Below are 13,099 nucleotides of genomic sequence, written 5' to 3'. Positions count from 1 at the left end.
GGTACTTTGCGTGCATTTCATACTTCCTAACTTTTTGCGCCTTAGTGTATGCAGATTTTTATTAGAGATATCACTTTCGGCCCGAGTCACCATTATGGAGAAATTTCGGTTTGAAATTTTAAGTACACCATTAAGTAATTTGTAAAATTTCATTTTTTTATGCAATCGATTTTAAAATAACCCAGATAATGCATATAACTAATATGATGGTACAAACCTTAACAGCGTTTTTAATATTATTTATTTGGAGATTTTTACAACAAGAAACAAAAAAATCGATGTCAATGAAAATAAATTTAATTAAAAAAACTAAAGTAAAATACAAAAACTATTCATAAAAAAAGATTTCTATTGGGCAATAAATGTTCAAAATGATTTCCATTCACTGTGATGCATTTAGAAACACGTCTGCTTAAAGACTACCTGATTTTAAATAATAATTCCTCGTTTTGAAATGATTTAGTTTCATTTTCAATCCTGTGCCATAATTGATTTCGAGTATCGTACTACATACGCCAGTGACTTCATATCCAAACTGTAAATACCAGATATACAGACCAAAAAAGGATTATGGTAGCCTTCTAAAAAATATAAAAAAACAGAATTATGCAGATAGATATAACAGAAACAAATGTGCCTGGTTGATAGTAAATGAAATAAAACGAAGATGTGGATATAAATATAAATATTTTTAATGAATTCTTAATTAATATTGCACTAACCTTATTAAAAGAATGGTTTAATAATTAGAACCTTGCATTTAATCAAACGGCAATAGTTCTATATCCAGGTAATGAAAAATAATTTTAGGATATAATTAAAAAATTAAATAAAAAGTTTAGTTATTTCTACTAGTCTAATAAAGTTTGTGTTGCCAGTGATTCGTTATATATGGAAATTGCAAAGACCTAGAAAGAAACAGAGCCCTGCAAACTATATTGCAGTTAAACTTTCGGGGTATAATGTAGGGGAAAATATAAGAAAAACAAATTTTTTACTTTAGCTGCAATCTTCATACATACTGTTCGTCTTTAAAAACAGAAACCTTTTTAAAAATAGTTTGTCTCAGGAAGTTTGTAGGACAAGAACCATTATCAATTATTTTGAACTTTAATTTTAAATTCCTGATGGAAATGACGTTCAGTTGGCAAATGGAGATTTTCTAGATCCCGCGCATGCTTATTTCTAAACTTATAAACGCCTCCCTGTGCGTGAAAATGTTGCTTCATCTGTAAACATTATTTTATTGGAAAACATTGACTCGGTGTTTTGCCCGGCCCAACAAAAACTAGCGAATTCCAATCTGGCTAGAGGATCACTCTCTAAAAGATTTTACAAAGGAGTAAAGTGATATGGACAAACCTTTTCTTTGTGAAATACTACAAACTGTAGAACTGCTCACTCCGATTCCCATTGCCATTCGTCTTGTGCTTATTTCCGGATTTTCAGCAACTTGAACTAAAATTTACTCTTCCAGCTGTAGTGTAATCATTTTTGGTAGGCCCCCAGAATTCCTCTTGGGGCGGCACGTCTGTTTCGCCAAGTCTGTTATAAATATTGTTATAAAACAAAATAAAATCTGGAAACATCTTGAAATAACGCTTATGAGGTTGAGTCCACTATAATTATTTTGTGAATATAAACATATCATGTCCCGCAATTGGAAAACAAGTTGTCATGGCGTTCTAGGAAAACCAACCAAATTTTTTTGAAAACTTGGTTGAAAAATTCATCAAAATTAAGTGCCTTTATCGTAATTGTTTTAGTCAAAGTCTACTTTGAAAAACTTGCAGGTACAAAATTATTCACGAAAATGGATTTCTCATGCCGAAAAATCCCGATATGCCAAATTTTGTGCAAAAAGTCAGATTGTTTCAGGAATTATTTTAAAAAATCAAAAACGAAATTGCTACATTCACACTCTGTATCTCGGTTAATATCAACTTTTGGACTAACATAAGTTTCGTTAAATCGTAATATTTTTCAAAGAAACTTCCACAGGTTACTGTAATACTTTTTATAAAACTTCTGCGGCTAGTTCGACCCAAGAAAAACCGATAGTCTTATAAAATTTAATCGTAATATTTTTGGGTGTAAGTGGAGCATAGCTGTTTAGAAGTTTCAAATTTAACCAAGTTTTACTAAACATGAACATATGTGCTTATTAAAAGTGGGACTGTTTTGGTTCGCTGTAACTTTGTATCCGTTTAGTCATTCATTTTATTTCTATATCGGCTCTAGTTACTTCATTTCTTTTTTCTACTCCCGTCTGTAAAATACCTAATTACACACCGATCTACTGTGCGGGAAGAATCACTTTACCACGTCAGTTTCGTATAACACAGATCCTAGCCACTTTGGACATTTCCGGGATTTTACGGGTTTGCGAGCAATTGGATGTGACGCTCATGTCAGTGAAAGTATTCGTGTTGTTTTGGGAAAATGTACCCAAAAACTAACGGTCGTAGAAAAAGTATAGTATGTAACACGTTTACCGCACTTCTTACATAATATACTATGGATAATGTTGAGTTCAAAAATAAAGGCTTTTTGTTGATGACACGTGCACTAAAATCATTGACCATTTAAGGACGTCTCGACACTTCTTACTCTAAGAACGCATTATTTTTTAGTCAAAATAAACAAAAATACTATGTTCCCTGAAGGAAAGATCGACATAAGTTTTCAGATTTTTATTTCGGTTTCGGATTTAATAGAGGGGACCGAAAAAAAAAGTTGCATAACTGTATTCGTGACAGATTTCAAAAGTGTACAATTCAAAAATGGCAATGAAATATTCAATCCCAGAGAAGGAAGCATTTATTCAAATCATTGGGAATTCTCCTATAGTAGTAGATAAAAAACGGATGCTCTTCATATTGAGAAAAAACGGAAAGCGTGGGAAAAAATTACTGCCGATTTTAATGCAACAAAACCTACAACGGTATGTATATATATATATATATATATATATATATATATATATATATATATATATATATATATATATATATATATATATATATATATATATATATATATATATAAAATAATATAATTAATATTTTTTTTATAAAAAAAGTGAAAAAGTTTTGGAAAACGCCGATGGACAAAATTTTGTGCAGCCCCTATAAAATGTTACCCCTCAGTTAGGTGCCCGAAACTAATTAATAAACAATTTTTACATTTACATTTCTGCAGAGAACGACACAACTGAAAAGGGCATGGGATTAAATAATGATTTTTTTTTTTATTACTTACATTTTTTAGAGAAATATATTTTATGGAAAAAAGTCCTCATATAACTTTTTAGATGATTGAGTTCTATTTTTAGGAGCCATTTTTATTACATCAGATATTCCAATCTAAAATCTTTTTAATTGTACAACCATTTGGAACAGCATCAGCTTCATCCTCGAGTGAAAATACCCCGACGCCAGTTCCAGTTGTTATAGAGCAAGAAAAAACCTTGTAGATCTATTATTTCTGATATAAAACTATCTCCAGTTCCTGCACAAGGAATAAAAAAAAATAGCCCAAAGGGAAGAAAAAATATACATATTTTAGAGCTAACAAAAGCAAGGCTGGAATAAATAAAAAATTGACAAAAACAGATGGAACTACACAAATTAAAACAGTTGCAAAATGAAAATTTAAAAATGTGTTGTCATTATTATTAATTAATTATTCATATTAATAAATATTCTAATATTATTATTTGTTTGTATTTGTATCAATCAGTGATTTGATTTCGTTTCGATGTTTTTTTTTTCATTTAAGTCGCGATTCATGGAAATGTTTATGTAACTTATTCGAAAGCAATAAATAAAAAGGATCTCTATTAATCAACCTTCTTGTTCATGGGTGGCTGGAAATTTTATAATCCAATGGTGCCGTTTGTGTTTTAATTATTGGTCGTCCTAACAACTTAAAACTTTATTTATGCTAAATGCATATCTAGCAGACACTGCCATGTGATGTATTTTTGAATGTATTGTAAAAAGAATTGAAAAAAAATCTAAAACTAAAACCCATTTATTAAGAAAGTTCAAGAATAGCATAACTTTCATATAAATTGTATAACTAAATATTAACTTTTTATATATAACATATATATTAACTTTTTTTTTGAAACAGTTATAATTAAATATTTAGCGAAACCATTAAATTCTTTATGAATAGTCAAAATTATTGCATACCAGGGTAGCCCTCATTGATTGACCTATATGGTTAACGTTTCCAGCTTGAAATGAGATTACCGGTACATCGTTAACAATTTCTTCTTCTGCTTCCATTATTTCACTGGAACCTAGCAACTATAATATAGCAACTTGTAGAAATTTTATTTGAGAGCCCTCTTTGCAAACAAGAAAACATTCGCTTTAAAACTCCAAACAAGCCTACTACAACATTTCTGGTTTTTATGTGAAATTTGTTGTACCTTTGTTCTCCTTGGGTTTGTGCATCTTGCAAGGGATGCAAAGCATCACCTAGCAAATATCGAGGTAGCTGCCATCTTTCAAATTTGTTCTTAACGAAGCTTCTGTTAAAAATGTAGCTATCATGAAGCTTCCTGGATATCTCTCAACGATATCGTAAATTTCTAAACTAGGCCCAGCAACTACCTGTACATTAACAGAAAATTTCCTGGCCCTCCCGGGTTAATTATAGGTATATGGGTACCATCAACGCACCCGGTGAGATTTGGAAACTTGTTTGAACTGGTTGCAAATTGTCTGGGAATTTTATATATTGCCGACTGTGACCTGAAATTCTTCTAGTAAATTTCGTTATTACATGGCTTACAGTGGCATTGTGGACTCCTCTTAGATCTCCACAAACAATCTAAAAATAATTCGTATATGTATTATTTTATATTTACTTCGACAAATAACTATTTAAATATCGCAACGTGACAACCTAATTCATACTAATATACAAACCTGGCAACTTCCAGTGGCGTAAAACGCAAAGTTACTAGTAAACCTATTACTGTTGGAAAAGTTAGACAGACCCCTATTGGTCTTATGTTCCTGATTTAAAACCTGCTCGGTTTAGAGAAGCGAAATCGGTCCTTGAATTCAACGTCACAATATTTTTCCATGTCTCTAATATAACTAAAAATATCAAGTCCTTTATAATTCATTCATTTATAGCTACTAACACAAGACTTACCGACGTGGTATGCTTATTAATTCCAAATCCAAAATATCTCTATTAGCATTATAAATCATATCAAGATCGCGATCCATTTTTTATCAAAAATTACTTCCGATTAAAAGCTCTGATCAATCATTCAAAATTGGGGGAACGATGGAGATGATCTTACTTACGATCTTACCCAAAGAGTATAAAATAGAGAGTAAGGCTCCCATTAGTGGCAATGTTAAAAACCGTACACGAGTTTCAACGCCTCTAGTGATTGTGAAGGTAAAATGTGAAAAAAAAAAAATTATGTCGAAATAGTTTTAATTTTTTTTAATTAAAATATAAATGTAATCTGCTATCCGTTACAAGCTACTGTAGTATTTTCAGTGTAACGCATTACTTTAAACCGCCATGACAGTGCTTTAGTACTTGAACACAAATATTGGATGGCATTCGTAACAGTATAAGCGAGCATCCCCTCTATCTTATACTTTTTGATCTTACCCACATCCAACAAATCTCCGGCGCGACGCCAAGAAATACCGAAATGCGCGTGTCAAGTCGGCATTGTAATTTCGTACAGCGTACGGCAACTTGTGTTGTCAATTGTTCAATTCACGAGAACCGAATCAATCTTTTCAAGCAATCGTCCATTTCAATTATTACTTTTTTGTTGCCAACTGCGAGTTGTAAAGCATAAGCGGCAATAGTCATTGAATCTGAACAGTCCGAACGACCTATTGAGAGTCATTTGAATTTGAATTATTGTTATGTCTATATGTTCTGTTTTAGTTAGTATAATTTTAAGCTGTGTTCTGCTTTTTATTACATCATGATTTTATGATAATAGGTGCTTCGTATTGGGTTGTACGAGTAATACATTAATTTCTTTAAATACCTGCGCGGAAATAGATATTTCATTCATTATTCAATTCAACACATGAGCAAATCTACCGATCGATATCGCAACTCAATACCATACAATAATTATAACAATTCACCCATTCCGTTTCCGTTCTGGTCTGTCTGTTATGCAGTTCAATCTTCAAATAAACCGTATTTCGCAAGGCGAATTCGATTTGTTTTGGTACGGTCGGTAGATTGGTCGTCTTGTAATCGGTCGCCATATCACTTCAGGCCGGTTGGGGTGACAGCGAGAGCGAACAATGTGATCGAATCGTTAGGGGATTGTTCGTGATTTAATTTAAATGGCCGAACCAATCGCGATTGACCATGCATACCGGCCTTAGAGTCTTTACAAGGGCTTTTCACACGGGACCATAGTGTTATGAATGATTCGAATGGCATTACCTTGTCAACATGCATATAATACATGTAAGGATATGACTTAAACTTACACGCTTTCAAATATTTAGTACTATTACTTTTTTGCTCCATAATAGCAACCGGATACGAAGTGAAGCATTTTAGAATAATTTTTCTACTCTATGATTATAACCTCAATTCTACCCTAGCACATAACTTTGAGTACAGTGAGTTACGGTAGTTAAAATGAAACTTTTTACGTTAATGTTAGCAGCACGAGCACCTGCAAAAGAACCAGTCCCTTTTAATGCTATTTTGCCATTTAAACTTAAGCCCGAAGTATCCGGTAAAGGAAGTAAAAGTTCAGAGGTGTGTTGTATCTATGAAATGTCTGTTATGTTTGCCTGTCTCAAAAACAGCGAATTTGAGCAGAGCCCCTGTACCAAAGAAATTGATTCATTCCAAAAATGCTATTATAAACACTTGGAAGAAAAAACCGCAAGAAAAGACAAAGAATCCAAAGGCATTCTTATAGCTGGTGAGAAGAAAATGTCTGCAAAACAACTAAATCTTCTCCTCAGAAGGTATCCCAATTTTTAGAAATTTTCTTTAGTTTTGTAAAGTTTTATTTAAAATATAGAATTGCCTTATATTACTTGTATTTAATTGCACCTACGTAGTAACAATTTATTTTTAAGTGTAGCACATTCTAGGATACTATATAATTACAATTATCTAAGGACATATTAGTTAACCTAAAAGCTTAATAAAAATCAAAATATCATACTTAAAACAATTTTAAAATAAAAAAAGAAATAGGGTGTTGAAACTTCTAAAAATTAAACTGAATAAATAAAAAAAACATACAAAGTCAAACATTTAATGAAAAACACATATTGAATCTTCACATAAATGAATCATTGAGGATTTTCTGGTGGGTTTCACAAAAAAAAAATTAAATCAATTCATATGTATATAATTATCATGTCACAAACTTAATCTAAGATTGTGAAATTTACAATACAATCAATAAGCCATTTTGAAGATTTATGCTGTAATTCTCTCATATTATACATTAATTCTGGGTCGTGGCCTTCTTTGTATATGATATAGTTACAGCACCTATAGGTTCCTGAATCAGGACTTGCGAAATAAGGATGGAGAACTGTGTTCCCACAAGTCCTAAGAGCAGGTGGTCTATGTAGAAGATTACCGCCTCCGCAATTAATAAGTTTCAATAAGGAACCTTTATCTACTTTCAAATTATATATTTCTATGGGCCACTTGGTATCCTCAATAAAAAAATTGATTCCATCAAATAGTTTTGGGAGCTTCAACAAAGCACTTATCATAGACTTCCTTATTCCTTCATTTAGACTTTTGTTGGAAAAAATAAATGTGTATTCTGGAATATTAACGAAAAAATCCTGATTACTACAATTGATGATGGAATCTTGAGCAAGAAACTGCAATCCATGCAACATTGCTTGAAGTATTTTAAATGATAATTTATGGGTTCTTTTAATAACAAAATGGGTCAGTTTTTTCCTTATGTCAATTTTTTCTTCAATAGTCACATTGCAGCAAGACTTTAATTTTTTTTTATATTCTTCATCTATGCTATGGCAATATAGTACTATATTATTTGGCAAAAATAACTCATAAATCCTTGTTCTGATCATCATTATTTGATTTTTTAGAAGTATTTTTATACCTTCTTGTTGAGGGTAATCTGTTGGACGAAGTCCATTGCAATCCAATGCATTTGTGTCAGCCCCATAGCTCAGCAATAATTTTATAATATCTACATTACCCAAGCTAACAGCCTGATGTAAAGGTGTTATATAATCAGCACCAGGAACATTTACAAGGCATCCACTGTGTAGAAGAATTTGTACTATTTCAATATTTTGACTTTGAACTGCTTCATGCTGTAAATTTTAATTATTAAGTATTTTTTCAAATGATTTCAATCTCATTATAGATTAGCATTAGCAAATGAAAAACTCACTTACCAAAGGTACCCATCCTGCATAGTCTTTAATATTTATGTCTACCTTCTGTTCAACCAATTGTCGAACATCTTCAACTTTCTTTCTTTTACAAGCTAAATGCAAAAGACTTTCTCCTTTGGCATTTAATTTTCTTGCTAAACAGCTAATAAAATTAATGCGATACCTTTCGCCCTTGTAAGAAAATGTATACTCTTTGGAATTCTTATCCGGAACTGTTTCAATTTCAGCACATTTGTTCAAACTTGAAGAATCAATTTGTGCTTCTAAATGATTTCGTATTTCCAATAGCAATTCATTTGATTCTCTAGCTATGTTATTACAATCAATATCCAGAATTTCATAAAATAATTGGCATTTAGGACAATTATGGGAATCATAATTATTCAGGCAACCCTCGCAAAAGTAATGACCACAAATTTTTATGCGCACTGGATTTTTACATTTGGTATTACATAAGGAGCAAATAAGTGAATTTTCCAGATTATTTAGTAAAGTGAGAATATTTGAATGGATGTCCATTTCTTATACATTTAAAGTATGAGAATAACGGTTAACATAGATTTTATATATTTTAACCCATAGAACGTAAATGGCGTTATATGTGGAGAATAACCATAGTCTTTTATTGACCAATTGTATACTCTCTTCCACGTACGTCTTTTAAAATAATAGTATAAATACCGACATGCTCAACGACAGAATAATAACATTTAATGCCTCAGAATGCTAAACTTCTGTGCTGTGCTTGTTAATTCCTTTTATGTGAATCAGGGTCACAAATTTTCAGGGGTAACATGAGATATGTCAATATTTGTTTCATTCAATGATTAATTAACCTTTTTTTTATTTCATCTCTGCGTTAATGTGTTTTTGTTATACACAGCAGATTGAAAGTGCACGTATCATAGTGCAGGCACAGCTGAGAGATATATGATTGGGAAGGAGTTGTGATCTTGTTAAATTTGACTTCTTGCTTAAGTCTACGTCGATTCTAAAAAAGAAATATATTCGGATTAGGATTTCAAAATTAAGTTAGTTCTATGGTTGCGACATATGCTAGCAGCACTATTCTTTACGGTTTTGTATATTTTAATCTATGACTGGTTTGGTTTGTTGACACGTCATTTGTCTGGATTATTTCGTTTCTAGAAGGTTATATTATTTGAAAAAATCTTTGAAATGATTTCGTTAATAAATTCTATTGATACGGGCCATGAAGACATGATACACGATGCAGAAGTTGATTATTATGGTCTCCGTCTGGCTACTTGTTCTTCAGATAATTCCGTGAAACTTTATGACATTAAAAATGGTGCCTCTACACTGCTGGACGATTTGAAAGGGCATTTAGGACCCGTTTGGCAAATTGCTTGGAGTCATCCTAAATTCGGCAATCTGTTGGCTTCGTGTTCGTATGATAAAAAAGTTATAATCTGGAAAGAACAAAATCGAAAATGGGGGAAATACTATGAATATGCGAACCATGATTCTAGCGTTAATTCTGTCCAATTCGCTCCACCAGAATTGGGTTTAATTCTTGCATGCGGAAGTAGTGATGGTTGTATATCAATTTTAACATTTATTCCAGAAACTAATAATTGGGAGGCAAAAAAAATTCAAAATGCCCATGCTATAGGTTGCAATGCTATTAGTTGGGCTCCTGCCATTATTCCATTACTTGGCTTAAATGAAAATGAACCTCAGCCACTGGTGAAACGTATAGTATCTGGAGGATGTGATAATTTGGTAAAAATTTGGAGAGAAGAGGGTGACCGTTGGATAGAAGAATCAAAATTAGAAGTTTGTTCTTAATATTAAGTGTGTTATTCTCAAGTTGAAGGTATATTTTTAGGTACACTCTGATTGGGTCCGTGATGTAGCTTGGGCGCCTTCAGTTGGACTAAGTCGTCACACAATTGCCAGTTGTTCGCAAGACCGTAGGGTTGTGATTTGGACATCAAATGATTGTGTTAATTGGAGTCCCACTATTTTGCATTTATTTGATGATGTAGTCTGGAATGTCAGTTGGTCATTAAATGGCAATATTTTAGCTGTCTCTGGAGGAGATAATAAAATAAGTTTATGGTCTCAAAACCCTGAGGGCATTTGGGAATGCATAAGTGATGTATCCAAAGGACCTGGTCACATTAATAATTAAATCTAGTTTAACTACCATGTTCATTTAATTTAGGGTGTCCTATCATTTATTTTACAATAAAACAATTTTTCACTGCTATTTTTTTCTCTTTTTTGTATAAAAATATTTTTGGTTTTAATTTCATAAGTCTACCACCATATGCAAAACATATTTTATTATTGAATTGTACATCTTATGTTTTAAACTGAACTTTTTGAATATATAATCACAAATCGTCGTGTACAATTGAAAAATAATTTTTGGATTCTTTGCCATTTTTTGTAAAAGAGGAAAATAAAAGTATTTGCTATAAACAAGAATAATTTCGCAAGTGATGACCATGTTCTATTAATTTTTTATTAATTCCTGGGATTCACTGGGATTCGTGATGTTATTATTTGTTCATTTTTTCTCAATTTATTGCATTAAGAGCTAAAACATATTCTCAAACAAATAACGCATGAAATTTGTTTCGTACAGGATAAGAGACGTCACTTCTCGCGCTAGTCTGGCGGAAATAAATTGAAGGTGTAAAATGTTGGTTCATGGTCAAACATTGCTAATAAGCAAGTATTTGGTTAGTTTCTGTTATTCTGCATTGAGTCATTTAAAAAGGCGCACATGAGCGAGAGTGCACAATTTGGAAACAATGGAGTCGAGCCAAACATTTAATGTCTTCTATAAATCGTGTATTGGTCAAGTTCCCATCTCGACTGACTATTTTGTTTTCAGTGCATATAAACTAAATTTCACTGAAAAGTTTTGTGTAAATGGTGAAAAAGGTGGAGTGAAGTCGATTTATATATATTCAAATTTCAGTAAACTTCAGTAATTGAATTCTTAAGATAAGGTAAGCTTTTCCACAAAATTATTGGTTACCATTACTTAAAAAAATTGCTTCATATCTTCTTTACCTATTGATGGAACGGCTAGTTACATAATTAATTTTTTTTTCAGATGTCTTCAAACATATTGAGTGGTGTGAAATATTCAGTGAAATCGGCTGTAAGCCATCGAAACCTTGGAGTTTTTGCTCCTTGCTTACAGAAAGCTACTGATCCAATTCAACAACTGTTTATTGATAAGATTCGCGAGTATAAGCAGAAGAGCAATGAGTATGTATTTAGATGGTCGGTTGTTTAAGGTTGAAGCAATCGTATGAGCACAGTGGTTATCTTAAAGACCCACATGTCTTATATATTGCTGCCTTAATGAACCTTAGGGCTTGGTTCAGACAAAGTTATAACAAGAAGTTTGATAAAATCAATATTTTTTTTCTCATTCTTTATTCTCTTTTTGTAATACTGCTCGGGCAACTATCTAATCTCATACAAAAGACTGCTCTCTTCATGGTTATTATTATATTGGAGAAAATCCCTACACAATACTGTTTTAATTCAACGAAGTTCTAAGCAGTTCCTTCGATAAATTTTGCAATCACATTTGCCATGTCAATGAAGACATGATTAACTAGCGCCTGCCTCATCCCAATATATGAGGATCACTCTAGGCAAGGTTATATTGTCATTTCTTTTCGCTACTCTGCAATACTGTCAAATACTCTTCGATTTAACGAGAAGTAGGGATATAGACTGTCTATTCTTGGTCCATTTAGATTGAGCAGAACAGAAAAGAAAATAAAATATTAGTAAAGACTGAGAATTTTAATTATTTCTATTATTTTATGAAAAAATGCATTGTTTGCAATTTTTTTTTTTAGTTGGGTACCTTACTAAGATTCTATTTTGGATGAACTAAACTTGTGGTGCCTAAATTTTGCAGACACTAATAAATGGACAAAGGATTTCTAATGTTTAAATGCTTGAAATTAATATTGTTCATTCCAAAAGCAGATGTAATGTTAGTAGAACTAATGACATAACGGAATCGCTTTTTTAAATATTTGAACCTCTTAAATTAAGGGTGGAAAGATTTGGCAACTGGGCACTATGGGAAATCCTATCCTATATGAACGTTTTCTTTTCTCCTGCCGAAGAATCCAGTAATGCAACAAACACTACACTATTAACACTATTACCACTCTGCAACTGTTTCAATCAGCACTTTTACCATTTGTGACTTGACACTAATATTCACTCATCAGGCTCCACCTAATTGCAATCAATCAATAGAATGAAATTACATCCATTTTTTTTATCTCTTCTGAAACTTATTTTAAGGAATGTTATTTAAGAAACCCCACTAAAAAATCTATCTCATAATTAATTATTTTGGTTCCTTTGAATTATGCCCAAGGAAATACCATCAGTTTTATTTTAGTGGAAAAAAATTAGTAGATCCAACACCCGAGCTTCAAAAGGAACTTAATCAAGAATTAGAGAAAGTGGCCAAACAATATGGGGGTGGACCAGGGATAGACCTTACCAAATTCCCCACATTCAAGTTTGAGGATCCAGTCATTGATTCAGTCAATATGGAAACAAAATAATTTATTTAAGTTTATTTTTGTGTAGTTAATAAAGATCTTTTTGAAGTAACCAACTTTCATATTTTCTTTTGTTTAAAAATTATG

The 13,099-nt window shown here is 32.0% G+C and overlaps 3 protein-coding genes and 1 pseudogene across 3 annotated transcripts; 2 read left to right on the top strand and 2 right to left on the bottom strand.

Moving 5' to 3' along the window:
* Nucleotides 1-292: 292 nt before the first annotated feature.
* Nucleotides 293-6,275, bottom strand: LOC132699464 (uncharacterized; annotated as a pseudogene).
* Nucleotides 6,276-7,242: 967 nt separating this feature from the next.
* LOC132708031 (BRCA1-associated RING domain protein 1-like) lies at nucleotides 7,243-9,101 on the bottom strand. The gene is made up of 2 exons (XM_060680130.1): nucleotides 8,430-9,101; nucleotides 7,243-8,345 (listed from the first exon to the last, which is right to left on the bottom strand). The coding sequence occupies exons 1-2, from the start codon at nucleotides 8,946-8,948 to the stop codon at nucleotides 7,410-7,412; spliced, it is 1,455 nt and encodes a 484-aa protein (XP_060536113.1). The 5' UTR covers nucleotides 8,949-9,101; the 3' UTR covers nucleotides 7,243-7,409.
* A 369-nt stretch (nucleotides 9,102-9,470) lies between these two features.
* LOC132708032 (protein SEC13 homolog) lies at nucleotides 9,471-10,836 on the top strand. Its single transcript, XM_060680131.1, has 2 exons — nucleotides 9,471-10,229; nucleotides 10,282-10,836. The coding sequence occupies exons 1-2, from the start codon at nucleotides 9,609-9,611 to the stop codon at nucleotides 10,585-10,587; spliced, it is 927 nt and encodes a 308-aa protein (XP_060536114.1). The 5' UTR covers nucleotides 9,471-9,608; the 3' UTR covers nucleotides 10,588-10,836.
* A 421-nt stretch (nucleotides 10,837-11,257) lies between these two features.
* On the top strand, nucleotides 11,258-13,064 carry LOC132708560 (ATP synthase-coupling factor 6, mitochondrial). The gene is made up of 3 exons (XM_060680934.1): nucleotides 11,258-11,416; nucleotides 11,524-11,681; nucleotides 12,847-13,064. The coding sequence occupies exons 2-3, from the start codon at nucleotides 11,524-11,526 to the stop codon at nucleotides 13,013-13,015; spliced, it is 327 nt and encodes a 108-aa protein (XP_060536917.1). The 5' UTR covers nucleotides 11,258-11,416; the 3' UTR covers nucleotides 13,016-13,064.
* The last annotated feature ends 35 nt before the right edge of the window (nucleotides 13,065-13,099 follow it).

The sequence above is a fragment of the Cylas formicarius genome, unplaced genomic scaffold (assembly GCF_029955315.1).
Source record: "Cylas formicarius isolate icCylForm1 unplaced genomic scaffold, icCylForm1.1 PGA_scaffold_10__41_contigs__length_53128322, whole genome shotgun sequence".
Classification (NCBI taxonomy): Eukaryota; Metazoa; Arthropoda; class Insecta; order Coleoptera; family Brentidae; genus Cylas; species Cylas formicarius.
Note: the sequence above shows the minus strand (reverse complement) of the source record. Positions and strands in the feature narration are given on the sequence as shown.

Coding starts and splice junctions, on each gene's coding strand:
- LOC132708031 (XM_060680130.1), bottom strand. CDS start 8,948: ATGGACATCCATTCAAATATTCTCACTTTACTAAATAATCTGGAAAAT. Junction 8,346..8,429: donor ATGCAGGATGGGTACCTTTG/GTAAGTGAGTTT, acceptor TAAAATTTACAG/CATGAAGCAGTTCAAAGTCA.
- LOC132708032 (XM_060680131.1), top strand. CDS start 9,609: ATGATTTCGTTAATAAATTCTATTGATACGGGCCATGAAGACATGATA. Junction 10,230..10,281: donor TAGAAGAATCAAAATTAGAA/GTTTGTTCTTAA, acceptor GTATATTTTTAG/GTACACTCTGATTGGGTCCG.
- LOC132708560 (XM_060680934.1), top strand. CDS start 11,524: ATGTCTTCAAACATATTGAGTGGTGTGAAATATTCAGTGAAATCGGCT. Junction 11,682..12,846: donor TATAAGCAGAAGAGCAATGA/GTATGTATTTAG, acceptor GTTTTATTTTAG/TGGAAAAAAATTAGTAGATC.